The sequence below is a fragment of the Metarhizium acridum genome, assembly GCF_019434415.1.
Source record: "Metarhizium acridum strain ARSEF 324 chromosome Unknown scaffold_587, whole genome shotgun sequence".
Taxonomy (NCBI): Eukaryota; Fungi; Ascomycota; class Sordariomycetes; order Hypocreales; family Clavicipitaceae; genus Metarhizium; species Metarhizium acridum.
In genome coordinates, this window is record NW_027094049.1 from 680,720 (window position 1) to 706,470 (window position 25,751).

The 25,751-nt window shown below is 43.2% G+C and overlaps 7 protein-coding genes across 8 annotated transcripts; 2 read left to right on the plus strand and 5 right to left on the minus strand.

Annotated features, from left to right (window-relative positions):
- Positions 1–7,468: 7,468 nt before the first annotated feature.
- On the minus strand, positions 7,469–10,512 carry J3458_021971 (uncharacterized protein). Its single transcript, XM_066122858.1, has 2 exons — positions 8,411–10,512; positions 7,469–8,274 (listed from the first exon to the last, which is right to left on the minus strand). Exon 1 carries the CDS (start codon positions 9,002–9,004, stop codon positions 8,651–8,653), a length of 354 nt encoding a protein of 117 aa, XP_065972079.1. The 5' UTR covers positions 9,005–10,512; the 3' UTR covers positions 7,469–8,274; positions 8,411–8,650.
- Positions 10,513–11,704: 1,192 nt separating this feature from the next.
- On the minus strand, positions 11,705–12,052 carry J3458_021972 (uncharacterized protein; the record flags this gene model as incomplete). The annotated part of the gene is made up of 1 exon (XM_066122859.1): positions 11,705–12,052. The coding sequence occupies one exon, from the start codon at positions 12,050–12,052 to the stop codon at positions 11,705–11,707; it is 348 nt and encodes a 115-aa protein (XP_065972080.1).
- Positions 12,053–12,644: 592 nt separating this feature from the next.
- Positions 12,645–14,765, plus strand: J3458_021973 (uncharacterized protein). Its single transcript, XM_066122860.1, has one exon. The coding sequence runs from the start codon at positions 13,157–13,159 to the stop codon at positions 14,306–14,308; it is 1,152 nt and encodes a 383-aa protein (XP_065972081.1). The 5' UTR covers positions 12,645–13,156; the 3' UTR covers positions 14,309–14,765.
- Positions 14,766–15,250: 485 nt separating this feature from the next.
- On the minus strand, positions 15,251–16,185 carry J3458_021974 (uncharacterized protein; the record flags this gene model as incomplete). The annotated part of the gene is made up of 2 exons (XM_066122861.1): positions 15,251–15,684; positions 15,744–16,185. The coding sequence occupies 2 exons, from the start codon at positions 16,183–16,185 to the stop codon at positions 15,251–15,253; spliced, it is 876 nt and encodes a 291-aa protein (XP_065972082.1).
- An 819-nt stretch (positions 16,186–17,004) lies between these two features.
- On the minus strand, positions 17,005–20,024 carry J3458_021975 (uncharacterized protein). Of its 2 annotated transcripts, XM_007814710.2 has the most exons (3): positions 19,367–20,024; positions 18,305–19,278; positions 17,005–18,247 (listed from the first exon to the last, which is right to left on the minus strand). In XM_007814710.2, exons 1-3 carry the CDS (start codon positions 19,634–19,636, stop codon positions 17,908–17,910), a joined length of 1,584 nt encoding a protein of 527 aa, XP_007812901.2. In that variant the 5' UTR covers positions 19,637–20,024; the 3' UTR covers positions 17,005–17,907. The 2 variants fall into 2 exon arrangements, with proteins under 2 accessions (XP_007812901.2, XP_065972083.1); XM_066122862.1 differs by having other exon boundaries at positions 18,305–20,024.
- A 111-nt stretch (positions 20,025–20,135) lies between these two features.
- J3458_021976 (uncharacterized protein) lies at positions 20,136–21,710 on the plus strand. Its single transcript, XM_066122863.1, has 2 exons — positions 20,136–20,898; positions 20,967–21,710. Exons 1-2 carry the CDS (start codon positions 20,467–20,469, stop codon positions 21,261–21,263), a joined length of 729 nt encoding a protein of 242 aa, XP_065972084.1. The 5' UTR covers positions 20,136–20,466; the 3' UTR covers positions 21,264–21,710.
- Positions 21,711–21,775: 65 nt separating this feature from the next.
- J3458_021977 (uncharacterized protein) lies at positions 21,776–23,932 on the minus strand. Its single transcript, XM_007814709.2, has 3 exons — positions 23,872–23,932; positions 23,371–23,640; positions 21,776–22,779 (listed from the first exon to the last, which is right to left on the minus strand). Exons 2-3 carry the CDS (start codon positions 23,608–23,610, stop codon positions 22,291–22,293), a joined length of 729 nt encoding a protein of 242 aa, XP_007812900.2. The 5' UTR covers positions 23,611–23,640; positions 23,872–23,932; the 3' UTR covers positions 21,776–22,290.
- Between the last annotated feature and the right edge of the window lie 1,819 nt (positions 23,933–25,751).

Consider the following 25,751-nt stretch of genomic DNA (forward strand, 5'->3'; position numbering starts at 1 on the left):
CTTAAATTTAATATTCTTTATAGCTAGGCCTATTAAGTTTCTCTTATATAAGGTAAGGGGTATATATTATTAATTATAGTACTTTACTTAGAATTTTATAGCTTTTTACTAGTTAATTTAAAGTTATTTTTATACTTTTTTAAGCTTAATTATATAAGTTTTTATAGTAGGTACTTTCTTTTAATAAGCTTTAGCCTTAAGATAAAAGTAAAACTTTAAATTATACCCTATTAAACTATAGCTAAGTAAGTAGTTTATTATACTACTCTTCGTATTATTATAAGCGAATTAGGCTTATAATAGTAATTATACTTATATTAACTAATTACTTATAATAAAATAATATAAATAATACTTTATAGTTTAGTTTATTCTTTTTATTTACTCGTTTATTTATAGGTAAAAAGCTATTAAAAGCCTTTTTTTTATCTTAAATAAGTAATAAAGGTTTAACTAGAATTAGCTAGTAAATACTAGCTCTTTATTAAAGATAATACCTTCTAGTATATTAAATTAAAGTTTAATCTTATAATAGAAGAGTTTTACTAGTTTTATAGCGTTAATAATAGTATTAATTACTAAAAAAAGGGAATACTTAGTAAATTAATCTACTATTACTAGTATTATATTAACGCTTTACTTAAGATACTTTATCTTAGGTAACTTTATTATAAAGTTTATTAATATTTTAATCTAAGGTTATTATAAAATTAATAGTAATTTAAGCGCGCTATATAAGTAATACTATTAGGTTATTACCTTTTAATAAATTATATAACTTATAATATAATCTTTAACTTTACCTTATATATATAGCTAGTAAAAGTTACGCTATAATAGTTCTAAGATTCTTTTTATTTTAAAGTAATTTACTAGTAAATTATTATAATATAGCTTAAGTAACTCTTAATATATCTTTAAATCTTAGGGTATAATTACTTTATTCTTATATAATAAAAGATTACTTTTATCTCTCGTTTAATTCTTCTTTTCTCTTTATTTTATTATTAACTTACTAATAAATTACTTTTATATATTTAAGTTATAGCTTTAAGCTTAAAGTAAGAGTTCTTTAAGTAATATAACTAGTTTATTCTTATAAATTAATTATTACCTTATAGTATACTTTACTTAGCTTTATATAATTATACTTATTACACTTACTTTCTCCTTAAATTTATTAGTAAAATAAGTAATAATTACTAGACTTATAATAATTACTTAGCTTATATAAGCTAAATACCTCTCTCTTAAAGGCCTTAAAGCTTTATATATTTAATTAAATATTAGCTTTTTACTATAGTTTTTATAGTTTTTTAAAGTATTCTTTACTTTTTCTTAGGTAATTATTAGCTTCTTTTATAAGTCTAGTAATAGCTTTTTATTAAATATAGCTTTACCTTTATAATTAGATTATCTTAATAGCTTATTTATTAGGTTACTCTTATTAAATTAATACTTAATAATAAAGTTAAAGGGTAATAAGAATATATACTAGTAAGCCTAATACCCGTTTAACTTAAGCTACCTTATAAATATTTAAAGGTTATAATAATTTAATACAACCTTAACTAGGTTTATTACCTCTTTTATATAATATTACTAGTATTTAAATAATTCTATTATAGTAAATAATTCTTAGTTTAATATTCTATAATTTCTTTTTATATTAGTAAACTTTTAAGACTAGAACGTAATAAGGTAATATTATCTCTTATTATTTAATTATAAGAAAATTCTAGCTATTATAAAGTTAAACGCGTTTATTTTAATTTAAATTACCTTACTTAAGTTATAATATTAAAGGAAAGAGGCTCTTATAAAGGTATTCTTTAAACGGTTAAACGCTAGTTATTCTTTACTTATAAAGGTTAAGTAATTAAGCTTCTTATTATTTTAGCTTCTCTTTAATAAGGCGTTTAAGGGTACTATTATTTTAAAGTAGCTTTATATAAATTATTAATAAAAGTTATAGAATTCTAGAAATACTTATACCTTATAATACGTAATTAATTCTTTTTATTCTTAAATAATTTATACTCGTTTTAAATCTATTAAAAGGCTATTAATTAATAGAATAAACCCTAGAAATTCTATAAAGATTTAATAAAAGGTACACTTAAACGGCTTTATAAATAGCTTAATTACTTATATTTATTTTAATATTTAGGTAATATAAGAAGTATATTTCTCTTTTATTTTTAAGAAGATTAAAATATTATTTAAATATACTATATAAATAGTATTAATTAGCCCTTATAAGGCTTAATAAATGTAATTCTAGAAAGTAATAGGCGTGTTTATAAGGTTAAAGAGTATAATTAAGTATTTATAGTACTTATAATAGGTTTAAAAGGTTATTTTTTACTTATTTCTCTCTTTTATTTATATTTTATAATAGGTATTCTTAATATTAATCTTTAAGAAGAACTTAGCCTTTTAGTATCTATTAAGTAACTCTAAAATTAAGGGTAATATATAGTAATTCTTTGAAGTTACCTTATTTAATCCCTTATAATCTATATATAATCTTAGGGTCTTATTCTTCTTAAATATAAATAGAATTAATGCTTTAGCTAGGCTTTTAAAGGGTCTTATTCGTTTATTTACTAGGTTTTTATTAATATACTAGTAAAGCTCCTTTAACTTAGCTTAAAATAGCAGGTAAATAGGTCTATAAGATAGCGTAATATTAGGTAAAAGGTTAATATTATAGTTAATATTCTTATATAATAGTAGGGTCTTAAAATAACTATTTATAAAGATATTCTTAAAGCTATAAAGCTTTATTAGAATATTATTTATAGAATTATACCTTTTTACTAGCTCTTTACCCCTTAAGGTAAAAAAGTCTTTCTTAAATATACTAGTAATAGCGTAAATTTAAGCTATATTCCGGTACTTTTTAGCGAATTTACGGGAATTATCTAGTAAAAAGCCCTCTCTTTAAAACTCGTACTACTATTTCTAGCTATATATAACTATATGTATCTTTTATTTAGCTAGTATATATATTTCTATTAAGATAAGGTTTCCCTTTAAATTTAAGTCCCTTTTAATAGTAATATATAATAGTTTTAAGGTACACTTACACTTATAAGAGTTAGTAGCTTAAATAAGTACTTTATATATATTATATTAGGGAATTATAAGGGTCTTAATTAACTGTAAAATAGAGGCTATTACCTTTACTTAACGTAATTCTTATTACCTTATAAAGTTAATACTAATAAAATTAAGTATTATATAACTATTAAAATTAATATAGGTTTTTATAGTATTACGCTTATATATAATAATCTTTATATTAAAGTATTAGCTTATTAGTACTTCTTAGCTTAAAGCTAAAGTAAAAGTAATTACTTTAATCTTTAAGCGTTTTCTTAATTATTTTAATTATTTTTAAGTGGTTTATTATAAGCGAGTTAAAGGTAATTCTTACTATTATAATTATAATAATATAGCCTTTCTTACCTAATTAAGTTTAAGTTTTAATTATAGAAATTTAATTATAAGAACCTCTTATTATAAAAGTAAGCTTTTAATAAGTTACTTCTTTTTTATTAAAGTATCTTTAAAGAGCTTTTTAATTAAGATAAGTTAACCTTTTACTTATTTCTCTTTAATATAATATCTTAAAATTATTAGGTAATTTAAATTACTTTTTCTTAAGTTTTTTTAAAGATAAAGGTATATAGGTTTATATAATCTTAAAGTTTAGGTTATAGCTTAATAAAAAGAGTAAGTACCTATAACTTTTTATTAGCTTTTTTTAGGTATTTCTTTAATAAATTTAAGTAAATATTAAAGTTTATAAGGCTTTAATTTTCGTGTTACTTTACTTATTTTAATTATATAGCTATTTAAGCCTTATAATTTTCCGCGTTCTTTAAAAGTGTAAGGGTTTAATTTTAAAACGTATTTTAATTATTCTTAAGGTCTTTCTTTTAATTTATTAGCTATTTATTAAGGTATTAATTTTATCTTACCTTATATCTTAAGTTTATATAATTTAAGGTAAAGAGAATTTTCTAGTAATTTTTATAATACTTACGTTTTACTTTATTAAAAGTATAATTTAAGTTATTTATTTAAATCTTATACTTTTAAGAGTTTATTAGATAATAAAGAGAGTTAATATTCTTAACTTATACTTCTTAATTATTACTCCCCTTTAAATTATAGGAGTTACACCTCTTTTTTACTATTAAGTAAGCGGTTTTAAGAATTTATTTTTATAGCTTCTTTTTCTTTTCTTAAAGCTCTTATAGCTTTTTTAATTAAGCGATTTAATTTTAAAGAGCTATAATAGCCTTATTTAATTATTTAAGTGTTTTTCCTTTACTTAAAGCTATTATATTCTTCTAGTTACTTAATAATTCTATTAGATTCTTTACTATTAAAGGTAAAGGCGCTTATAAAATAAGGGTTCTTTAAGTACTTATTTTTACTATTTTAATTAAATAACTTTTAAGAAAAGCTTTAAAAATATAAGATTATAAGAGGGATTAAAAGTTAGGTAGTTAAAGTAAGGGTAGTTATATTATAATAATTAAAGCTTATTCTATTTTCTAATTATACGAGATATAGGGGATATAGTCTTAAAGCCCCCGTTCCACGTAATATTATTAATTGCGTCACAGGTAGACAGGGTTCCCCAACCACCTTACATTATATTATTAGGTTAAGTTTAGCTTTAGCCTTTAAGCTATAATTTATTATTATACTTAATAAATTAAATTTCTTTTATTTATTATTTATATATTAAAATCTAATATTACTTTAACTTAAGCTTAACTTTAGCTTAGTTTTATTATTATTTTTAGCTTATAATACTTATCTTTTTATAAGTAATATAATAAAATAATAATAAAAAAGCTTACTTATATTTAATATTTAATAAGTTGAGTTTTATATTAAGCTAATATTTTTTAAGGCTTAATAAAGTTCTTTATAATCTTAAAGTTAATTTTATAATTAATTAATAATATATAATAAGTATTTAATAATAATATAATATATATTCTTTATATTTATTTTATATTAATATAAGAAAAACTTTACTCTTAAAATATATTATTTATAAAGGAATTTATTAAGACTTATATAATTAATATATAATTATATTAAAGTTATTATTTTATACTTTAATAAGCTTAAGTATAGCCTTTAATTTTACTTAATAAATTTAAGTTAAGGTATATTTTTATTACCTTAATATTTCTTTATAAATAATAAATCTTAGCCTTATAATACTATTAATAAAATCTATATTATTAATCTTTTTATAATACCTTTTACGTAATATTAATTTAGCTTTAAGTTTATAACTATTATATAATTTTCTTATTAAATTTTCTTTATAATTTATACTTTTATTTAAGTACTCTTATTATAAATATATATATTATATAAACTTAGCTTAAAATTCTTAATTTTTTAAGCTATTATTTAAAGTATCTTTTTATATAATTTAAATAAAGGTTTAAAGGTAAAATAATTACTTTTACTTTAAGTTAAAGAATTAAAATAATTTTAAATACTTTAATAATAGCTTAAAGGTATTTTAATTACTTATTAATAATTTATTATATAATATTATTTAATTTATTATATATTTTTATAGGTTTATAATATACGCTTCCTTTATAAGTAATAATAAATTAAATTACTTAATTATATAAGTATTTAACTTCTTTATAAAAGTATCTTTAAGTTAATATTATAAGAGAGATAAAAGTAAGTTATTATTAAATTAATTTATTCTTAATTTTTATTTAATATTTATTTTAAGTATACTTTTAATTAATTAATTTATTAAAAAGTATACTTTTATACTTATTAATAATATCTTTATATTATTAAGATAAATATATATTATTATTAATATTTATATATAATTAAAGTATATAAGCTTACTTTTTATTAAGTTAAACTTTAGCGTTTATAGCTTAATTTACGCACGTATTTTAAGCGGTTTTAAGGTATTATCGCGTTTAATCTAGTATCTTATTAAAGTCTAGAATATTTATGTTATTAGCAGAGCATTAACTGTAGTATAGTTTTATAGTTTTATAGTTTTTATAGTTTTAAATATAAAAAATTATATTTAATCTAATATAATACTTATAGAATTATAAGTTTTACGAATAAATAGTATTTATTTTACACTATTAGCTAATATAAAAAAGTAGGTTCTAATATACTCTTGTAAGCTTAAAACTTAAGAAACTATAAAATGTAGTTTTTATAGTATAATATAAACTATATAGTATAGTGTATTTTTAGAAAATTATATAATCTAGTTTTTAAGCTTATAATAAGCTAATAAAACCCACTTTTTTATATAACTTAATTAGTTATAATATTAATTAATTTATGTATTTATTATTATAATTTAAGTATTTTATTAGATTTATTATTAATTATTTAAGCTTTTTTAAAAATTGAAAATATAGTTTTCTTATTAATGCTCTGGTTATCGGCGAAACCTACGGTAAGAATACCTAGTAATTAATTATATATTAAAGAAAAATAGCTAATTAAAGAGTACTAGCGTAATAATAGTAATATAATACCTTACACGTAACTATATAAACCCTATACTAATAATAGTACCTTACACGTGATTATGTGGGCCCTAACAAACAGCCTCTGCTTGCTTTACACATGTCCGTGCCAAAGATGCATAACAATCCCGCTAGTTATTCAAACAAAGTATTTGTAAATGAAACCGGGGATAGTCTCGACATTCGCGTCTCCGAGGCAGCTAGTATACGCTCGAGTGAGGCCGCATGCCACTGGCCGTTGGAAGCTGAATGCCCTGTTGCATTTCTGAGCCAACAAGACCTTATGGTTGGATGAAATAATTTTCTCCTCTATAATTCATAAGCAGGTCGCTCATTTGGTTTCCGTTTTATTTTACTCGCGCCGCGTCCTTCAGCGCAAGTGCCACAGCCTTGGGAAGTTGGTGTATACCATGCACGCTTAATATCTCGTTGGTAGATGGTGACGTTTCTTCTCTAATCACCCTTGAAGATCCCGCTAGCATGTATTGGAAAGTGTCACTAGGGAGCTCAGAATTGCGACTGGAGTAGCTGCTCGACAAAGGCTATGAGCTTGATGATATCTGGTTTGCGTTTGTTCATACGACATGCGGATTCGCCATGGCGTCCGCGCGCGGGCTGTGTCGGCGATTTGAGCTTGGGTTAGCATGATATTAGAGGCATCGTTTGTCACAAACACTCCAATACCACAGAAGCTACTAATCCTGGTGGACATCTGGGACAAGGAGTGTGGCAGATGAGGAGATGGCCTCGTCAGCGATGGAAGGCAGCTAGGACCATGGAATAAGAGGCCTGGCATGGCACCATGTGGTCGTCTTGGCAGGATCCTTAACGATTTCCGTAGCTGCTTGCTTCATCTTGCATGAACCTGCTGCCACCTTTACGGAGTTTCCAATGGCATTCTCGCGATGACTGGTAGGCAGGCTGCTCTACAAAGCTGGATTCACAGTGAATTCAGGCCCGGCTTTCAATTCGCTAGCATCTTGGTCTCGAGATAGCAAGGCGGTCCGATACAGCGTGGTCAGAGTCAATGTCATCCAGACTCGATGATGCAGAGCTTATGGCAGGGCTATTTGGAGCTTATATTCTGTCCTGTCGAATCATATTTCCATGCTTGCTTTGGGTTCGCAACGCCAGCTTCCTCTTTCAAAGTGACGGCGTTTTCAGTGGGCGCTGCTCACGGCTTCTGCTCTGCCATCTCTGCTATGATGAACGTGATTTGGTGCTACTAGTCTTGCTTTCCGGTTGTTGTCTTGGATCCTTATCACATGAAATTCACGTACTGACACCTGACAGCATGATCAAACATTACTACTCTGGGCCGTTCTAGTTCTGTTTGAATCTGATGCCGGCAGCGAAATTGCGTCTTGGTCATGCATGATGGAGAAGCGCGACCATGTCATCGTAGGGAGCTGTTATGGGAAGACCCAGGAGAAGAACATGAAGAAATGTACCTGGGGAGCATGCAGCATCCGAAACAAAGAAGCAAAGTGCCAGAATCGGTCTTGAAGGCAGACGTGTTGGATTACCCTATGGAGTATCCGTCTGGGTGCGGAAATTATATGCATGGATATATCTGTTTGCCATCATGGTCGTCGCCGAGACTTTTCTCAAGAGTCTGGTGGCAATAAGAGTTCTCTTCCAAGTACTTCTCTTATGCTCGCTTACACGATACTATGTTCGGATCCTAAAAGTATAATGCGCACGTCTGCCTTGTCAAGTGCCATGTCAGTTCATAGAGCGCCAAAAATAGGTACGAAATGATTCGCGCAGGGATACCAGGATATACCCTGTTCAAGATCGAGATCCCGTGGCCTTTGCCTCCCATCATGGACATGACTCACCTAGACCCAGCTGGAGATGGAATCAGCATTTACTGCAGTATGTTGTTCTTGAAGATGCCACTTCCTGCTACGAATACTCTGGTGTAACAAGTGACCGGTATGAGGACCTGTCCTGAATGCAGAAGAAAATATCTCCAACAGACAGCAGAGACAAACCGGAGCCAGATGTCGATTAATAAGTGTCTGGTGGCAAGGACACAGGAGCTGCGCGTCGATGTCATGTACCACTCCAGTTGGTGCTCATCCGTCCACACAGCCCAGTTTCCATCCAAGCAGCCAGGACGATGATATCGACAGGCCAATCTGAAGCACGCCTGCCCTGGCAAGCACAGCGGGATATGTGCCCTGCCGTACCGTCCAAATGTCTGGTGCACTCCAAGCCGCCAACAGCAAGCAGCCGTTCGGAAGAGAGACTACGTCTAGCACGGCGCAGTATAGGGAAGCAACGTTATTTGCCGTCAGCCAAATTAAAGGCATAAATTCGAATCCAACCAGCTTCCACGACGAGTTTATATCACTCGCCATGCTCAATTCCCCCGTCTCATTTCCACAAGGCCCCGGAAAGGACAGACCTCCAAGAAAAACCCACCCCATGCCGTCCCGATCATGACCCTGGACTCATACCACCTTTAATTTCCCACGCGCCTCTGGCTGCCGTCCATCCGATCGAGTCTCACTAGCGGGCAATATCCTCAAACCAAGACACTGGGAGGCGAAATTAAGACCCGCTGCCAAGGGACCATCCATACATTGGAAATGCATGAATAGCAACGTGGCTCGCTTGTGTGCCAGCACGATAATTGATGAGAACTACCTGGCTCACCCAACCGGCACAGAAAAACTCACGGCAAAACAGTGTCGCAGAAGGTGGAAGTGTCACTGCCCGAGCAATGCGAGTGACGGCGGGTAAATGAGTATTGTGCAATAGCACGCAACTCCGGAACCTCGGCGCAATGTCTTCAAGTCTTAGTTTCGCCGACTAGGAATTGCGTGGATTTGCCGGCGAAGAGGGAAGACGTAAGCGCCAAGACTATGTCCGCATGTTCTTGCCGCCGGGAGACGCCATATTCATTATCGCGAACAGAGACACATATATACGGAGTGAGCAGGTGACTGAATCCCTTCAGGCTCCATAACCCAGCCACAGCAGAGAGGTAACTAATGACAAGTCTGGTGTTACTGGGTAACTTGGGGACTTGCCAAACAAATGGTCTCGCTGACACGCGCGTCGGGCATGCATGGTTTGGCAGGTTGACCGCAAGTTTGAGGAGCCACCGACCTGATGCGCTGGGACCAGCCACGTTCGATACGTGTAGAGTCCAAGGTTTGATTCTGCTGTCAAAGCAAGGAACAGACCTTGTTTGGACGGAGGGTCAGTTCCAATCTCGGGCTCGAGGCTGCATTGGTTGCCACCTCATCATCCCAATCACTTCACTCTTCACCGTACTGCTGCGTAGTACTAGTAAAACCATAACCAGGCCGAGACCCTCCCCAGTTGTGCGATCCGACAGTTGCGGTATTTTAAGTTTGGCACATGCATGCCATCAATTGTTCCCACATAGTCATGTGGAGGAGGACTGAAGAACACGGTGCATATCTGGCACATGGCCAGACATGACCATGGGATGGGCCAGAGTGCTTGAGTACGTAAACAATGTGCTGCAAAAAAATGCTGCGAATGCCTGCTGACAATGGACATTCAAGGTTCCCTCCGGTGCCAATGCGTAAAGAGCCCTTGAGCCTTGGCCAACGCTGCATTCTCGGAGATGGTGGGACACTGATGACTATTCCTGCCCAGCCATCGGGCTACGCAGGCCACGCAATTCTGTCCTCTCCGTTCCTGCAGCCGCCAATGCAAAAAGTTGGCATGATTGCAGGGTTGCATGGCGCTACTGTAGGTACGAGGGCGATTTTTATCGGACAGGGGCGGGACGCGATGCAATGGAGCGGCCGGGCGATGGCTGGAGATGGGCCGCGAAGAGGCTGTCCTTGGGTATCGATACGGAGTACTCCGTACTACCCCGTACGCCGTGCGTTCGTCTTGGACGGTGAATTGGGAGTTGGGAGAAAGCTCTGCAAGTGCTGTGAATGGCGGTTGATCGAAACGTTCGAGTGAGGAAACCTGAGAACCATGTGCCCCGTCACAGTCAGCGTCGTTTCAGATCATTCGGCGGATGGGCTGGTTCCTGCTGCGATTGGCCGCCACGGGCGGGATCTTTGGGCAGGTGCGGCGGTAGGTGCACACTTTCAGGTGGTCCCGGCGCTGGCAACGTGCAGACTCCGTACCTTGCCTGCCCAGCCCGCCGTTGTGTCTGCAGAAGCAATGGTGATGGGGTGATGGATCCCAATGAGCCAACCAGATCTCTGTTCCTGACGCCATTGGCCAATGCGAGCAAAAGAAACAACCCGCTCAGGCAGATCCGGGGCCTCGAAGTTTGTGGAGTATGGAGTACGTACCGACAACCTGCCCTTGACAGGCATTTGGAAGAAACTAGCGGTTGGCTCTTTGGCGGACATGCTCCCTGCCCTTCCGTGCCCGGGTAAAGGACGAGGTCTGCCATTTTGCCATTGATGGGGCATCCAAGCAATGTCAAGTTTTTTCTGTCCTCATTGTCTGGAGAATTTTGCTCCATTGTTTCCCTTTCCGTCCTTGGCGGGGCCAGCAAACATATGGTACAATGGAATGTGTAGTCCGTATGGATGCAGAAGGAGCTGGACGAGTCTAGAAGCTCACGGCCTTTAGATTGCTTACGGATGGCAAGCTACGAGGGTTTTCGCCCTGCCCTGTCTTGCTACGGAGTGCACAGCGGCGGAGACGATGCAAGGCCGTCCTGCGACCAAGATACTACAGCTCGGACATCATTCTGGTCCTTGGTCTTTTGAATACGGGACGACTGGAGATTCGTACAATCCAAGCAGTTCTGGCAGTGCATGCCGATTTCCCGCTTTCGGGACTGTCTATTGAGAGGTTTGTCTCTTCTTTTCACTGCCACCGCTAATGCTCAGATCGTGTCAAAGAGCTTGCACAGGATACTCGACCGTGGAACACGGCTTCGTTAATGGTTTGATCCTTGGAGGCCATCGTTCGCAGCGTACGGAGTATTATGGAGCAGAGAAAGCATGGCACCCCTGCCGCATGATAGCTCATCGGGTCAGAGTTCATCCCTTGTCCTGGCGTCCCGCCTGCCAAAGGAATACTCGACATGGAGCGTGCAATTCAACAAGGGGCTGTGTGCTCTGGCAAAGACAAGAAGCATCGTACGGTAAGCATGCCATTGTTTGCCACTTGCTGCATCATCTTGGCGCCTCCTTGGTCGACAGAAGACAAATGCGCACCACGTTGAGGTAGGGAGGAGACAAATGCTCAAGGGGCCATGGGACAGTGCGAATAAGCATCGTGTTCGGAGTGGTGTGCCTTGCAGAAACGGTTCTGGTGGCTTTTGTTTGTTGCTTCTGTACGGAGTACCAAGGTAGGGAGAATATGCCTTTGTGTGGCTGTTCGGCAGCAGTCCGTTTCGTCAAAATATTGTGTTTGCGTTGCCCAAACGATGCACAACACAACACAACTGTCCTCATGACGGCACGGTGATGGCAACCGTACATGTGCAGCGGCAGCAAAACGGCAAACTTGTTGCCAATCATGATGCTGTACAATATAATATATAATGCGGATTACGACGCCATGTGAAGGGGGACATGTCTGAACACATGGGCCCGACTCAAGGATGCGGACACGACGCTACTCGCGGTGGTTGGATGGTCCGTCTCTCGACCTCGTGCTCCATACTGTATGCAGTGCTACAGAGACAACAAAGCCTGTCGCGTTGGCATTGAAATTTGAGCCTTTGCCAGGCACGAGCCTTCAGACTCAGCTCTGGACGTTGAGGAACACTAGTTTCAGTGGGCTCCTGGCGCTCGTCTCCACTGGGCTTCTCATCCTTGGTGCCTCCCCCACCCGTGCTACCGTCTGAACAGGCCCAGAAGTCTGTGATGCCACCTGAGGTGTCGCCTGTGCCGTTCTGCCAGCGGCTACACGTTCCCTTTGCCTCATTGGACCACCAATCTTTACTGGCTGTTTGGCGGATCTAGGAACAAATCTACGGGAGAAGGTCCCCGCCGTTGATTGAAACACACCCTGTTCCCGTGCACACCCTTAGTCCAGCCACTCATCATTCACTCCGGCCGGCACCCCGTTTCCGAACACACGCCCTTCTCGCCGCGTCGAGACGTTGGCATTCACTGCGCACATTGTCTTCTCCCTTCCCTCCCGAACTAGTCCTGATATTTCTACCTCGTCCACCTCACCACTCACTTTGATTCGTTTTTCTTTTGCTCTTCTCTTCACCTTCACCTACTTTACATTCCTTCTAACACGCAACGCTTCCGTTGTCCTTCCTTTCTGCTTCTTCGAGCACGAACAATAGCACAAGGTCGCTAGCTTCGACCCGTTTTGGTTTTTTTCCTCTTTGCAAATCAGCTCTTCCTTTTGCTGCTTTTGCACCTGCACTTGTCCATTCCTTTTCGCATCTTTGAAAGATTGCCTCACAAGATTTTCTCTCCTTCAACGGCCGTGCCGAAGAATATCACGTTGCGTTTGCGCTGTAACTCGCCCTTCATCATCAACAGGAACACGATACCTGTAAAGTCCAATTCGACTTCCTAAGAGGCAGCATTTCATCGTTAACATCATTCACCAACAAGGCCTTACAAGTAGTACTTTGGGTATAGACAAAATTCACCTTCGCCATGCACACCAATAAGATTTCTGCCCTGCTGGGTGCCATCGCTGCCATCGAACAGGCATCCGCCCTAAGCTTGCACCGACATGGACACAAGCTGCAGAAGAAGCAGGATGTCGTCGACTGGATCACCGTCTTCACGACTGTCTATGTAACCGAGGGGGCTCCTGCTCCCCAGCCTACGGTCCAGGCCAACGACGGCACCGTCACCTCCCAGCACGTCGTCGTTACCCCCACGCCCAAGATCGACGCTGCTGCCAACTTCCCGGCTCTTGCCTCCAGCTCTACTGCGGCACCGGCTCCCTCTCCAACCAGCTTGGTCACTCAGGTTAAGCCTGCTTCCAGCTTGGTCTCTCAGGTTAAGCCTGCTTCCAGCCAGGTCAGCCAGGTTAAGCCTGCTGCCAGCTCTGGCAGCGACGGCAACTCTGGTTCCAGCAAGGGAGCCCCTTTCTCTGGCAAGCGTGGTCTTGCTTATAACGACCCTGCCCTTGCCAACCTTTTCGGAAAGTCGTGCAAGCCTGGAGCTTGCACTTGGGCTTACAATTGGGCCGACTCTTCCGGATCTCTGGACCCCCCCTACAGCTATATTCCTATGCTCTGGGGTAAGAAAGATGACTTTTTTGAGCGCTGGGGCACTTCTTGCAGCAAGGCCAACGGTGCCAAGGCTGTCTTCTCCTTCAACGAACCCGACAACGCTGGCGAGGCCGCCATGTCTGCTGCCGACGCTGCCACCTACCACGTAAAGTACATGAATCCTTGCGATGGCAAGGCTCTTGTTGGCGCTCCCGCCATCACCAACAGCAATAAACCGGAAGAGGGTATTCGTTGGCTCAAGAACTTCGTCTCGGAGTGCGAGACCAAGGGTTGCAAATACGACTTCTGCAACGTCCACTGGTACTCCCCGGTCGAGGAATTCGACAAGCTGTTCGACCACATCGAACAAGCTCATGTAACTTGCGGGGGGAAGCCCATCTTCTTGACCGAATTTGCTCCCACCGGCTCCGCCTCCGAGGTCGATGACTTCATGAAGAGGGCTATCCCCAAGCTCGATTCTCTCGACTACCTCTACGGCTATTCGTACTTCATGATCGAGCCCAACAAACTGCTGTCGTCAACCACGTCTCTCAGCTCCGTCGGCAAGATCTTCGCCTCAGTTTAGATACAGCAAAAATAAGAACTAAATGCCGATTCTCTTATTCTCTTTCTTCTTGTACACTCGCCAGGGGATACCCACTTCATTTTCTCCATGGTCACTTTTTGCTTCACTCACTCATCGGATAAGGGACAGGCACGAACCCAAAGAGGGTTCACAGAGATCAGGACAAGATCAAAACCGGAGGGGGGAGGGATATAACCAGGCGCAAGGGATCAACAAAGAAATCTTCCATTCTCGTGTATATATTGAGCCGACTGACTCTCGCATGTCACGTAAGCACAGCTGAGAGACTCAAGTCCGTGGCCGCCAGGATCAAGCATTTTGTTCTCAGTTTTTCGGCAGGTAAATCTGCGCTGCGCTCATTCACTCGTTTACAACGCCTCCCAGTATCTTGCACTGCGGAATCACCAGTCCGGGATGGACATAGATTTACGAGCCACGACAATTGATGTTTTTGCGTTTTTTTTCTCAGTCGCTTGTCTGCTGTGATGTGTGGGTTGCTTGCTGGGTACATCGTAGTGTTGGCGGTTGAATGTCAATATCTTGCCGCTCATGTCGGGCATTGGAGTAAGATCAGCGAGAGTGGACTGGCATTTCAATGTCTCTCCGTGAACTAGTGCATTCTTGGCGCGGGTAAAGTTGCCGTGATGACATGGACAATGGAGTGAGTGGTGAGTGTCTTGGTGGCTGAGACAGCGCTACTCTTTGATAGGATTCTTGATAGACGAGCTTTACAAATTACAATGAATGTCGTGTGGAGCACTCGGTCCGGAGTAGTCCATGGACAATGTCGTTGACGCGATAAAATGCTTGATTACAAAACGCCCCCTTTACAACTATGTATTCAGACGATCTCCAGTGGCTTGTACAGGTCGCGTGTTCAGGAAGGACTTCAAAAAAAAAAAGTGAAAAGACATCCCACCACTGTAGCCAAAAGGAGTCGGGCTAAGGCTGGCGCGCGGTGATGTTCACTCTAGAGCCGTACGCTTCTTGGAAAGTTGCACAGGCCTCCTCTCCAGCATAGCAACGTTCCTGGTATCCGCGGCCCATCGGGATGCCCACTGGGCTTTCTTGGGACTTGGTGCCGCCGCCGAGCTTGGTCTCCCGTTCGATGGTGGTTGTGACGATGACGCCGCCGGCGCTTGTGGCTTCGTCCGCGTGCATGCCGGCCTGGGTTGAGGATCGGGCTGTAGCTACCAAGGAGAGTTCAACTGGACTTGATGCTGTCGAGGAAATTGCTGCGTATGGAGTGAGGACCCTGATCGAATCGTGACCTAGGGCTTCCCTCCCATTGACAACGCCGCTTGTTGACGAGGCCGTCGAGGTACCGACGTTGTCCTTGGATGTGACCCATTGGATGACAGCAGCGGAAAAAAGAACTAGTTGCTCAGTTCTGGATTACTAGGCGTTGGATGGAAAGAGGGAGGCTGAAACTTACTGTCGCAATTGCAGCTCATCAGACACACCCAACCTGGCTCACCATCAAGTGACATTAACATACACAGGTTTCTAAAAATGTCAGCACCTTCTTGGCCAAAGAACAAAAAGACATCTTTCAGAGCCTCATCATACACCATGCTGCTTAGCAGCGTGCAAACTGCTCCACAAAATGTTCTGAAAGCAACAGTTCGAAGTCGCATATTTGCGTGCGTGCGAGGCATGTTCTTGTATGAGTAGAGGTCTATTTCAACGTGAGTGTGCAAACCCTTGCCCCAACGACCGGATAAGGACTCACTGCGAAGCGGAATGAGGAAAATCATTGTCAGGTATACATTTACAACAGCGTCGAAGGAAATGAGCGGAATCATGGCAAAGCTCTTCATGCCGATAATGCACTTCCCATCATCCTCTAGCTTGGCTATCCGACTGGATTTCACCATAGTCGTAAGTCGCTGCACCAAAATGTCGGGTACGCACAATACAACGTACAATGCAAAGTTGAGAATTACGACAGCCACATACACCGAAATCATACCTAGAGAGTTGAACATGTACAATCTCGAGCGGATTCTCTTCTTTGGCGTGCCGCGAATGATGTGCTGCCGCGCGTCAGTCATCCATGACCCCGAAATCACCTTCAACGGTGCAGCATACCGCCTTTTCAACCAGAAAGAGGTATATAAACTTTGCAAACCGTCAGCACCGGTAGACTTGCTCGAAAACATCAAGTGCCAACTCTACTCACAACCTAGCTCAGCAGTTAGGGGGGGAAAACCGAATATCAACAGTGCTCAAACGCTCTCTCACCTTGGTGGTAACATAACAAACGAGGCAGATCAAAATAGCGCTGTCGCAAGCTCTAAAGCTAGCATTCAAGCCGATAGAGTGCTGCAGCATGGCCGATGCAAAGACAAAGATGTACGAATCCGTGTAAATGGCAAACATCACTGTCCACGTCAGCGCAGTCACCCGAATCGATTCGTTCCGGCATCAACAAAACTCACACCAAACCACAATGGGCAAACGTCTCCAAGACCGGACAACCAAACATCGCTGCGCTGCGCCGAGTTAAAACCAACCCGCACCGGATAAGCATCCACGCAGTAGGGCACCTACTCAGGAACAGAGCCAACACGCTTGTCGAGAGGAGGGAAACAACCAAGCCCAAGACTCTTCCTGCTGTGGGAAACGGCTCTCCACTGCTCCGGACTGTTCTCGTGGCCATGGTAGAATCGTAATAGCTCAGCCTCCCGACATTCCCGTTGACCAACGAGTTGAAAGGACTGTGCCGACAAATCGGAGTGTAGCGTCTAAAGGAAAAAGATGCAAGAGGGCTGGCAACAAAGCTGGCGGAGTTAACAGGCCACACTCGCGTGTCCTGGTAAATCGTGGCCGGTGCTGCACAGGTAATTAATGACTTTTGTCGTGATGAAGCTGGAAGCGTAAGGGCGAGTGGTTGGACCTTGGACTGCGATTGTGGGACGGACCTTCTTGGTATCTTAAATACAGATGTAGCAGGAGCAGTGTATCAACCCTGCGGATGGGTTGGGGTTGACCAGACGGATATTGTCTGGTCTTGCTCCGACACACGACTGACGGCATGTTGCAACTTTTGATCTGGACGAGACAGAGACAAGATTCATTCCACACCGAGCACATCACCCAATACACCCGTCCCCCGCTGCTGTACAACAGTCCGTCGTCTCCGTGTCTAAATCTAGACCTTGTCGTCCTCCAAATCACACATTCCCCTAGGCAATTTGTCTCGATCACGCCGTTCTCACCACCGAAAACGGCACAAGCACAAGGGTCGGCGCAGGCGCAGTACAAGAGTGCATTTAATCTTAAACTACAAAATACCAAATGAATCGTTGGTCCCTCTGGACCAGTCTCAAATATAACGCCTCGCAATGCTTCTTGAATATCTTGAGCAAGTAATTCCAGAAAAGTAAGTAGCCCAACGCCAATCATATTACCAGATCAGAGCCTATCAAGGTCCTATATCGCCTTTACCGTAGCCCAGCTACATGGGTTGCGAGGTGTCATTCTTTTAGCATACCCCCATCAGTCATTATAACATTTGTGTGCGAAGCGATTCATTCCATGCGAATATTCCGAACGAAGAAAATATACATATATATCAGGAGAGCATAATGGGGCCATCAAGGATTCGCAGGTTGCGACCTTGTTCGTATACGGAATTTGTCCTTTAGCTTGTCCGTCAGTCGAGCGGCTTGTGGTCTCTCCTCCACAGTCTCCGGCTCTCGAGTTTCGTGGTTTGTAAAGTGAGCTCGCATTTGTCGAAGGGCAGCTATCCGCTCTTCCACACCAGCCTGCCGTAATCGATTAACATCCAGCAGACGACTGAGTCGATGACTGTGAGTCGCATGAGAGCTCTCGCCATCTTCTCCCTCCAAAACCAAGGGAGGCGCCAGATTTTCTTCTGGGTTGGACGAGGACTGATCGTTGGGACCCTGCCGGCCAGGGCGAAGATCCAAACGACTACTATTGTTAGCATGGCTCCTGATACGAATGGCATTCCCGCGCAGGTCCACTTACCACAGGGGGCACGTTCCAGAAACGTTGACAAGCCAGGGATCGACACAATGAGGGTGGAACTGATGGTTGCAAGGCAATACTCGCACATCCTCGCCAACCGTAAAGTCTTCTGTACAGATAGAGCAGCCAAGGTGCTCCTCCCCTTCTTCATTTTCAGCGTGAGCAGAAGCTGCGTCAGGCGCTTTTGAAGTCTGCTCCGACGACAATTGTCCACTTTTATCTTTCCTATCTGCGAGGGCGGCAGCAGCAGCAGCGGCTGTCTTCGCTTCCGGCGGCTCGCTCTCCCCGGTATTGGTCACGGCTCTGTGAGATGTCGTTTCGTGTCCATCTGCCATAGCACCGTCAAGCTCAAGTTCTGGATCAGGCTTTGCAGGTTCTTGGTTCCCGAATTTGACAATCGGAATTGTGTCCAGCACAGCACGAGCCAGGCCTTTTGCCCTGCTTTGACGGGGTCGTCCACCAAGTCCTCCGCGCGGCCCGTATCTTTCAGGATATCGATGCGCACGAATGGCACCCGTGGCAATGATGACCAAGAACAGCAAGGTGATGATACCAGTGATGCTATACAAAATGCTCATAGCAACTGCTGAATTGCTTCCCCCGCCATCGCTTAATCCAGGGTTGGGACTTGGCTGCCCGCCCTTGCCAGATATCTGGGCATCGGCACTCGTTACTGGCTGCGTACCGTTCAAATACGACAGGACTCCTCCTGCCTCGCCGGAATCGGCCATGGACAAGATGCTTGTATAGGGCAGAGTGCCCTCGTGTGAGATGAGACAGATGTTTTGATCAATGGTGTAGAGGATGATTGCCTTTAACGACGCCGTCATGAGTCTGCTGAGCATCTTATCGGGACCAATGAATCCGTCTGAAGCAGGCTTGTCGCAGGATAAGAAGGCGATGGTGTCACCTCCGGACAAGTCGTTGTAGGAAGAAACATTGGCTGCCTCGAGGTGGCCCATGATATTGATGGTCTATGGAGCGAAAAGAAGGATTAGAAAATCAGTTCGTTAGCGGTGAATTGTCTCCCATAACTCTGTCCTCAAAAAAGCGAGCGCTCACCCCACGGATCACACCAGTTCCATTGAGTCCCACGCTTGAAGTCAATGGAATCACAGTGTACGTCGACGATGAAGGCTTGCCCCCCGGCTGGAGCGTGATGGCCATATTGAGGGCGCTCGGGTTCGCCCAATCTGGGACATCCTTCTGGGCGGACGTAACGACAGTGATGCCATCCTGTGCAGAAACCACCGACATGGCAAAAAACATGACGAGCAGCGTCAACCAAGAACCGCCACAAAGGCCGGCAGCCAAGCAGTCGGCCATGGCCATTCGTAAGTTCGGCAGGTGATTTCCACGTTATCGCCGCCAAAAAACGTAACGGGCAAATGCAGATTCAAGAGGCTAGTGTTGAAAGTCGGAACGGCCGGACTGTCGGGCGATGGGCAACGGGCAGATGGACGAATGGGTGCTCGCATCGACAATCGGCGAGGGCGACCGGTCGTGGTCATCGGGGCTCAAGTCGAGCGAAGCGACATTAGTGGTGCAACGTGGTTCACGACCGGTGTCGACGTCGGCAGCGAAATGAGGGTGAAAGAACTGCAGGTTCGCACGATTGGTTTTGATGACGGAGACGGGGTCACGCTGAGACATCCATCACCCACCTTGGATGGACTTGGAGCGGCGTCGGCAGCCGCGCAAATGGTGGTGGAGATGGCCGGTTGCGGGTCGATGTCAACGGTGGTGTCTCTGGTGCCACAGCACAGGGCTCACAGTGTGTCACTTGTATCGTCTGCCGTCAGTTGCCCATGGCCCCCGCCCGTTGCTGTTAGACGATGGCCACCATCATGACCAACCAACATGAGCTTATCGTGCCAAGCGCCGCTAAGCGCCAGTCAAGCGCCAGTCAAGCGCCCGTGAACCCGCGAACAGACGGCCACGACCGACAAACGACTCCAAAAGCAAACGACGCACAACAACGGGCTTAGCATATTCTCACAGCTCCTCCGTTCTCGTCAACAGATCTTCAAGCGAAATCTCGCATGAACTCCGCCGTCCCGCCCAAACCAAGGGCTGATACAAGATTCCCACCCAGGACACTATTCCGGTCATCGGCCATCATCTCATGCAAATCAAACGTCTTTTGAACGCCATCGGCCCTCATGGGCAAGTGGACCACCCTCGGCGCAGTCTATTACGGCACATGTGACGGCGAACGAACAAGTTACGCCAAAGGCAGTCAGATCAGGTCGCCAACGCGGTTAACGCAGCCGGGGAAGCATCATCTCATCTCGGCCGAACCCAACCGGAAAAAAATATCACGGACAAAGATGCTGCTGATACAAAGTCAATTCACCATGGCCCGATCTCACGTTCATCCTAAAATAGAAACGCCGCATTCGTCTCGCATACCGCCCTGTCCCCGACCACAAAAGTGCATAACCGCACCAGATCTTTTGCTTTTGAAGGAGTCCTGCATTGCCAAAAGGGCTGCTCTACGTTTGCATACCCCGTCTCAAACCCACGTATCACCACAACGGCCCGTCGCACTATCCATTGCCCAATCCTGCTGTCTCAACGACGGGAGGCCTCGAGTATTAGCGCCCCCAACCCCCTCCTTTCTTCTTCCCAACTTGGCCATATTGAGCTGATGCGCTCCAAGACGGGACGATGCTGCCACACACTTGATACACGCGCCTCCTTTCTCGGCCCGCCGACCACGCACAATAGTTCCATATCCTTGGACGAAGGGGGGCCGGGTTTGGGTCATTTCAACCACGCACCCATGTGTTCTGACTTCCCGGAACTGATCTTTCTCGACATCATTGACATCCTGGTGTGTTTTAGGCTGCCGCTTTCCGGAAGAGAAACCCCACCAATCAATCCTGCCGGCAATCAGCCCACACTATACCCAGCATACCCTAGACACCTTTGCGCCGAGCTTGACTTGTTTTCTTGATCAGAATACCCCATCTTGGGCTTAGCATGTTGCTGGACTCTGTATCAAGTCACTGATCAGGCAGTTCTGACACCGTTCTCCATTATTCCATAGACCCAACACCCTTGTTTGATACGCCAGTTCAAACTCCTGTTCGACCGCCAAAAACTCAAAATAGAATAACAAATAATCGGCGAAAGAGAACAGAAGATTGCGAACCCGTTTTTCTTCCTTGTCTTCAAAAAGGAAAAAGTCCTCTTGATCCTTGACAACCAATTGCCGGCTGAGCGACTCATTCTTGTACTCATTTCATACCATACTCCTCCTTTCAAGTGGGCTACCCTGCGACTACGTATAACAACATGCATGCATGTGACCAAACGCCAATGTTTTGCCAGTGCTTCTTCAACCGTCCTTGGCGTTGAGACGCGTTCCGTAGCCCTGATTGATAATCGGAGTAGATACAGCCGAATAATAGTTCTTGCACGCGAGCCCTAGTGCTCTCGACTGGAACTGGCCCCTCAATAATCTAGCTGGCCTCTCAAACACGCCGGGAGATCGGAATCGTCAGACCCGTGACATACTTGGCACAGATTAACACCTCGCGACACTTCTCTCATTACTCAACTAAACAGCTATCCCGAGCCGGTTTAATCGACCACCTCAGTTATACATGCCATGGGAGTTGTGGCGAAGCGTGTTTTGTTTCCAACTCCCATCTTCTGCTCACAACCCTCACCAAGTCATAGATTTCGCCTCCACGGTGCTTGGGACGGAAGATCCAGGTTGCCAAGTCTGGATGACAACTTTCTGTGCCGTCTATCCAATGGAATTGTGTTCTCTCAAGACGCCAGGCAGGACGAAAACTTCGCCACCATGAAGCTGCCCGATGTACTTTTGGGATAGAAAAGGCTAGATCCATAGCTGTCACAAGGTCATTGCGCAATGTTTTATTTTTCTTCCGACCCAAGACTGTTGGATGATTTGGTGGCTGAGTCGAGGATGCTCATGCAAGTGTCTGGTTTTAGCGGCTTGTTTCTGCTGTTGTCTAAATTTCCTCCATGTCCTCAAGATCATCCATAGGCGGAAACTCTCCAACCTCTACTCGCTCTGGACGCACAAAAACGCCATGCTTCATTGCCGATGGTTCTCCCCAATACCGGGAGCCGTCAATGCTGCCGTCATTCTTGCCCACCGGTTCATCTAACTGGACACCCACCCATTGCCCGATGCCGTTCGGTATCTCCTTCACCTCTCCCACATACTTGACTACTCCGCGCCTAGTGTCCTCACCGCCGATACGGCACCTCTTACCGACTTTAATGCCACGCTGGCGTACCTCTTGTTCCAGAGCCTCCAGCCTGGCTTGCTCATGGCTGGGGGCGTTTGGGTCGAAACGACCAAGTTTCTGGGCTTTTTTCCATGCTAATACCGAGTCCGTCTTCTTTTCGTACTCCTTCTCCGGCATCACGTACTTATCGACGCCGGACGTGTCGGTGTAGTTGGGCCTTGCGCCGGGCGGTCGGGCATCCCCCACCTGTCAAATCAGGACAAAACCCGTTAGCAAACCGATTCGCATGTTTTTCCATGTTTTTCTTGTTCTACTTCTTTGCCAAGAAACTCTATGCTCCTATGGTGCTGAGCTAGGCACCAACAGTTCACAATGAGCCGTCGAAGCTATGGCCTAACTCTGGAACTAAACACGTGCTCGCTCTATGCAAATCAAGGCAAGAAGAGGGGAAGACGGATGGAGCAAGGATGGAGACGACCAGCCGAGGCCGCAACGGCCCCCAATCATTGCCAAACCAAGTACTCCGTAGACTCAAAAGTGTTTGTCCCCTGTTATGATTGTCATGCGAAAGGATGCCTATGAGACATCCTTGTCACACATTCGAGGACAGATCCTCAAAGGGACCCGGCAGTTAGGAAAAGAGGAGGAGGGAAGGAGGAAGAAAACAAGAGGAGAGAAGAAGGAAAAGGAGGAACCGAAAGTGGCAAGCGGCGTCTGTTCAATCATGCCTTACTATCATCACATTCGAAGATCCGCTCCTTTGGTGTTCTTGCTGATGCCCTGGTCCATGAACGGGTTGCCTGACGAGCAAATGAAATGCTATAACCAAAAACTTACGTGCAGCTCGGCGTAAGGCGCCAGGGGAAAGCTGGACAACTGGGTGTTGTCCTCATCTGCCGCTTCAACATGGATGGCATCCGACCCTCCTGAAGCCTTGAGACTGAGCTTCTGCGCGGAGGGGGGTACGCCTGTGATGGGCTCGAGTTTTGCTTTGAGCGTGGTGATGGACCACGATGGCGTGATGCGCCGTTCAGAAGCCGAGTTCTCTGAAATTACCCGCAGCGGAACATCGGCCATGTTTGTTTTTCGTTCTTAGATTTGAATCTTCTGAGGTAAATCAGCTCAAGTTCGATTTTGGTATGTTACGGTATGATATGTGTGCATTCAATGTTTTTGCTTTCTTTTGGAACTGGAATCGGTCTCTCCTTGGTCTGTTGATCAGTCACCCATTGCCTGTGTCCCGGGACTGCTTTCTTCGCTTGGTATGCGGTAGGCGAGACGGCCGGAGAGTTTGTTTGAGGTCAAGCCTCTTGCACACAGTTGGTTCCATGTACGTACCGGTAGAGGCGCAGGGACAGGCAGCGAACCTGACTGACTGTCGTAATCTGGAGTGAGAGAGTGTGTGTCTTGGGACAATGGGGTGGGGTTGCATGTGACCGTACGTACATATACATAGAACCTAACTGAGCTTTGTGTTCTGTACTCCGTATGTGGAGAATCTGAAAGACAGGCTGACGTTGCACCCGCCGACAAGTAATACAAATGGAAGAAGAGTTATTAAAAAAAAACTGCCTAATGAGCAATCGTTGGGCTGATGCGGAGACAATACCCCTTTACTAGAAATCGGTTCCGAGGAGAAGTTTGGAACGCAACGAGAACCTCACTCAAGCACGGAACTCGAAGTTTGGAAAGGGAAGGAACCATACAAAGTACCTAGGTACCTACCTGGGTAGGTGCCTGCGGACTCCGAGGGTTATTTTGGTGATTTTCACCTAGCTAGGTACCTAGTAAGTATGACAAGAGAGCATATCGGAATTCTGATTTAACATTAGACTTTTCCAACGGCCTGTGACAAGTGAGACCTATCTTGTGAGAGCCATGCTGTTCCCCAAAACAAGGGCGAGCGAAAGTACTTGGTACCTAGATATTTGCGAGCTGGTCCAAGTGCCACATCTTAGGCCCTGGTGCTACCTAAAAGGCAACCGGTCCCGGGTACTTAAGTACGTAAATGTCTCGACGGGGCACTGTTAATACTTTCCAAAGCTATGCACATTTAATAATTCTGCATCACGAGGAGCGATACAGAAACCTTTGCCCATATAGAGCCAAATACTTCCTCAAACACCCTGCATGCCCCGCGACTCCGGCTTTGTTCACAGACGACAGAGCAGCTCGAGATATCCTGGTGAGCAGCAGCCCTCTCTCTATCAATTGTGATGCTTACAATTTCCCATCCAGGGCTGCCGACGTCGGGAACCCCATCTCGGCAACATGGGGGAATTATTTACAACTGCATGTTTGCCAAACATGTCACAGCGCTGACATCAACATCCTCGTCCGCATTTTGCCTCCTGCTTGTTTGCTATTAAAGCAATGACCACATCTTCTCCTCTAGACCCTTGCCTACTGATCAAGCCTTGAGAAGAACTGTGGGCCGAAATCTGACCAACATGGCAAACCCTTCTGGTCAACAGGCACACACACACCCCCCAGGCCCTCCGTAATGAAGCCGTCAGCCACAAGTTTGATGTTCACATCGAGCACCAGCCCTGGCTGACTGCATGGCTACCTGGGTTCTCTGCTTGGCTCGGTACCTGTTCCTCTTTGCCCAGACTCTCCACGTCAGATCAGCCCATGGTTATTGCGATACAAATACTACAATACAAATCTCACCCCTCTCCACCATCTGCGAGAGCACAGGAAAAGAGATTGAGTCTATATCCCGAAGCGAGATATAACCCTTGCCCATGGTTCGTTTGGAGGTCTTGTGTCGGCTCACAGCTGACACAGCCGTACGCCATGTATTTGGCCTTGTCCGGGTCCTTGTCGAACAAGAACCCACAAACCCGGGTCGCAGGCAGCCTGGATGGACAAGGATGTTGACGCAGAGCAAAGCGAATGCAGTTACCAGAGCAGTTTAGCTTCCGGCTTCACATAAGGCCCCGATTCAATGTTGCCTCATCTCAACCTTGTCGGCATTTGCCGTACCAATGCCGGTCAATGTTGCGACAGAGCTTGGATATTTCAGTCCACTGGCCAACGATGCGGCTTGGCATGGGAGAGGAGTTCTTGATTCCAAACTGCAAGAATGAAGGTACATGCCACCCAAAAAAGCGCCGCATCGCGGATTCCAAGGATCATGTTAATTGTACATGATGGCTTTCATGGTCAATCGGCTAGGTGCAATATTTCCGACCATACAAATACTGAAACACGCA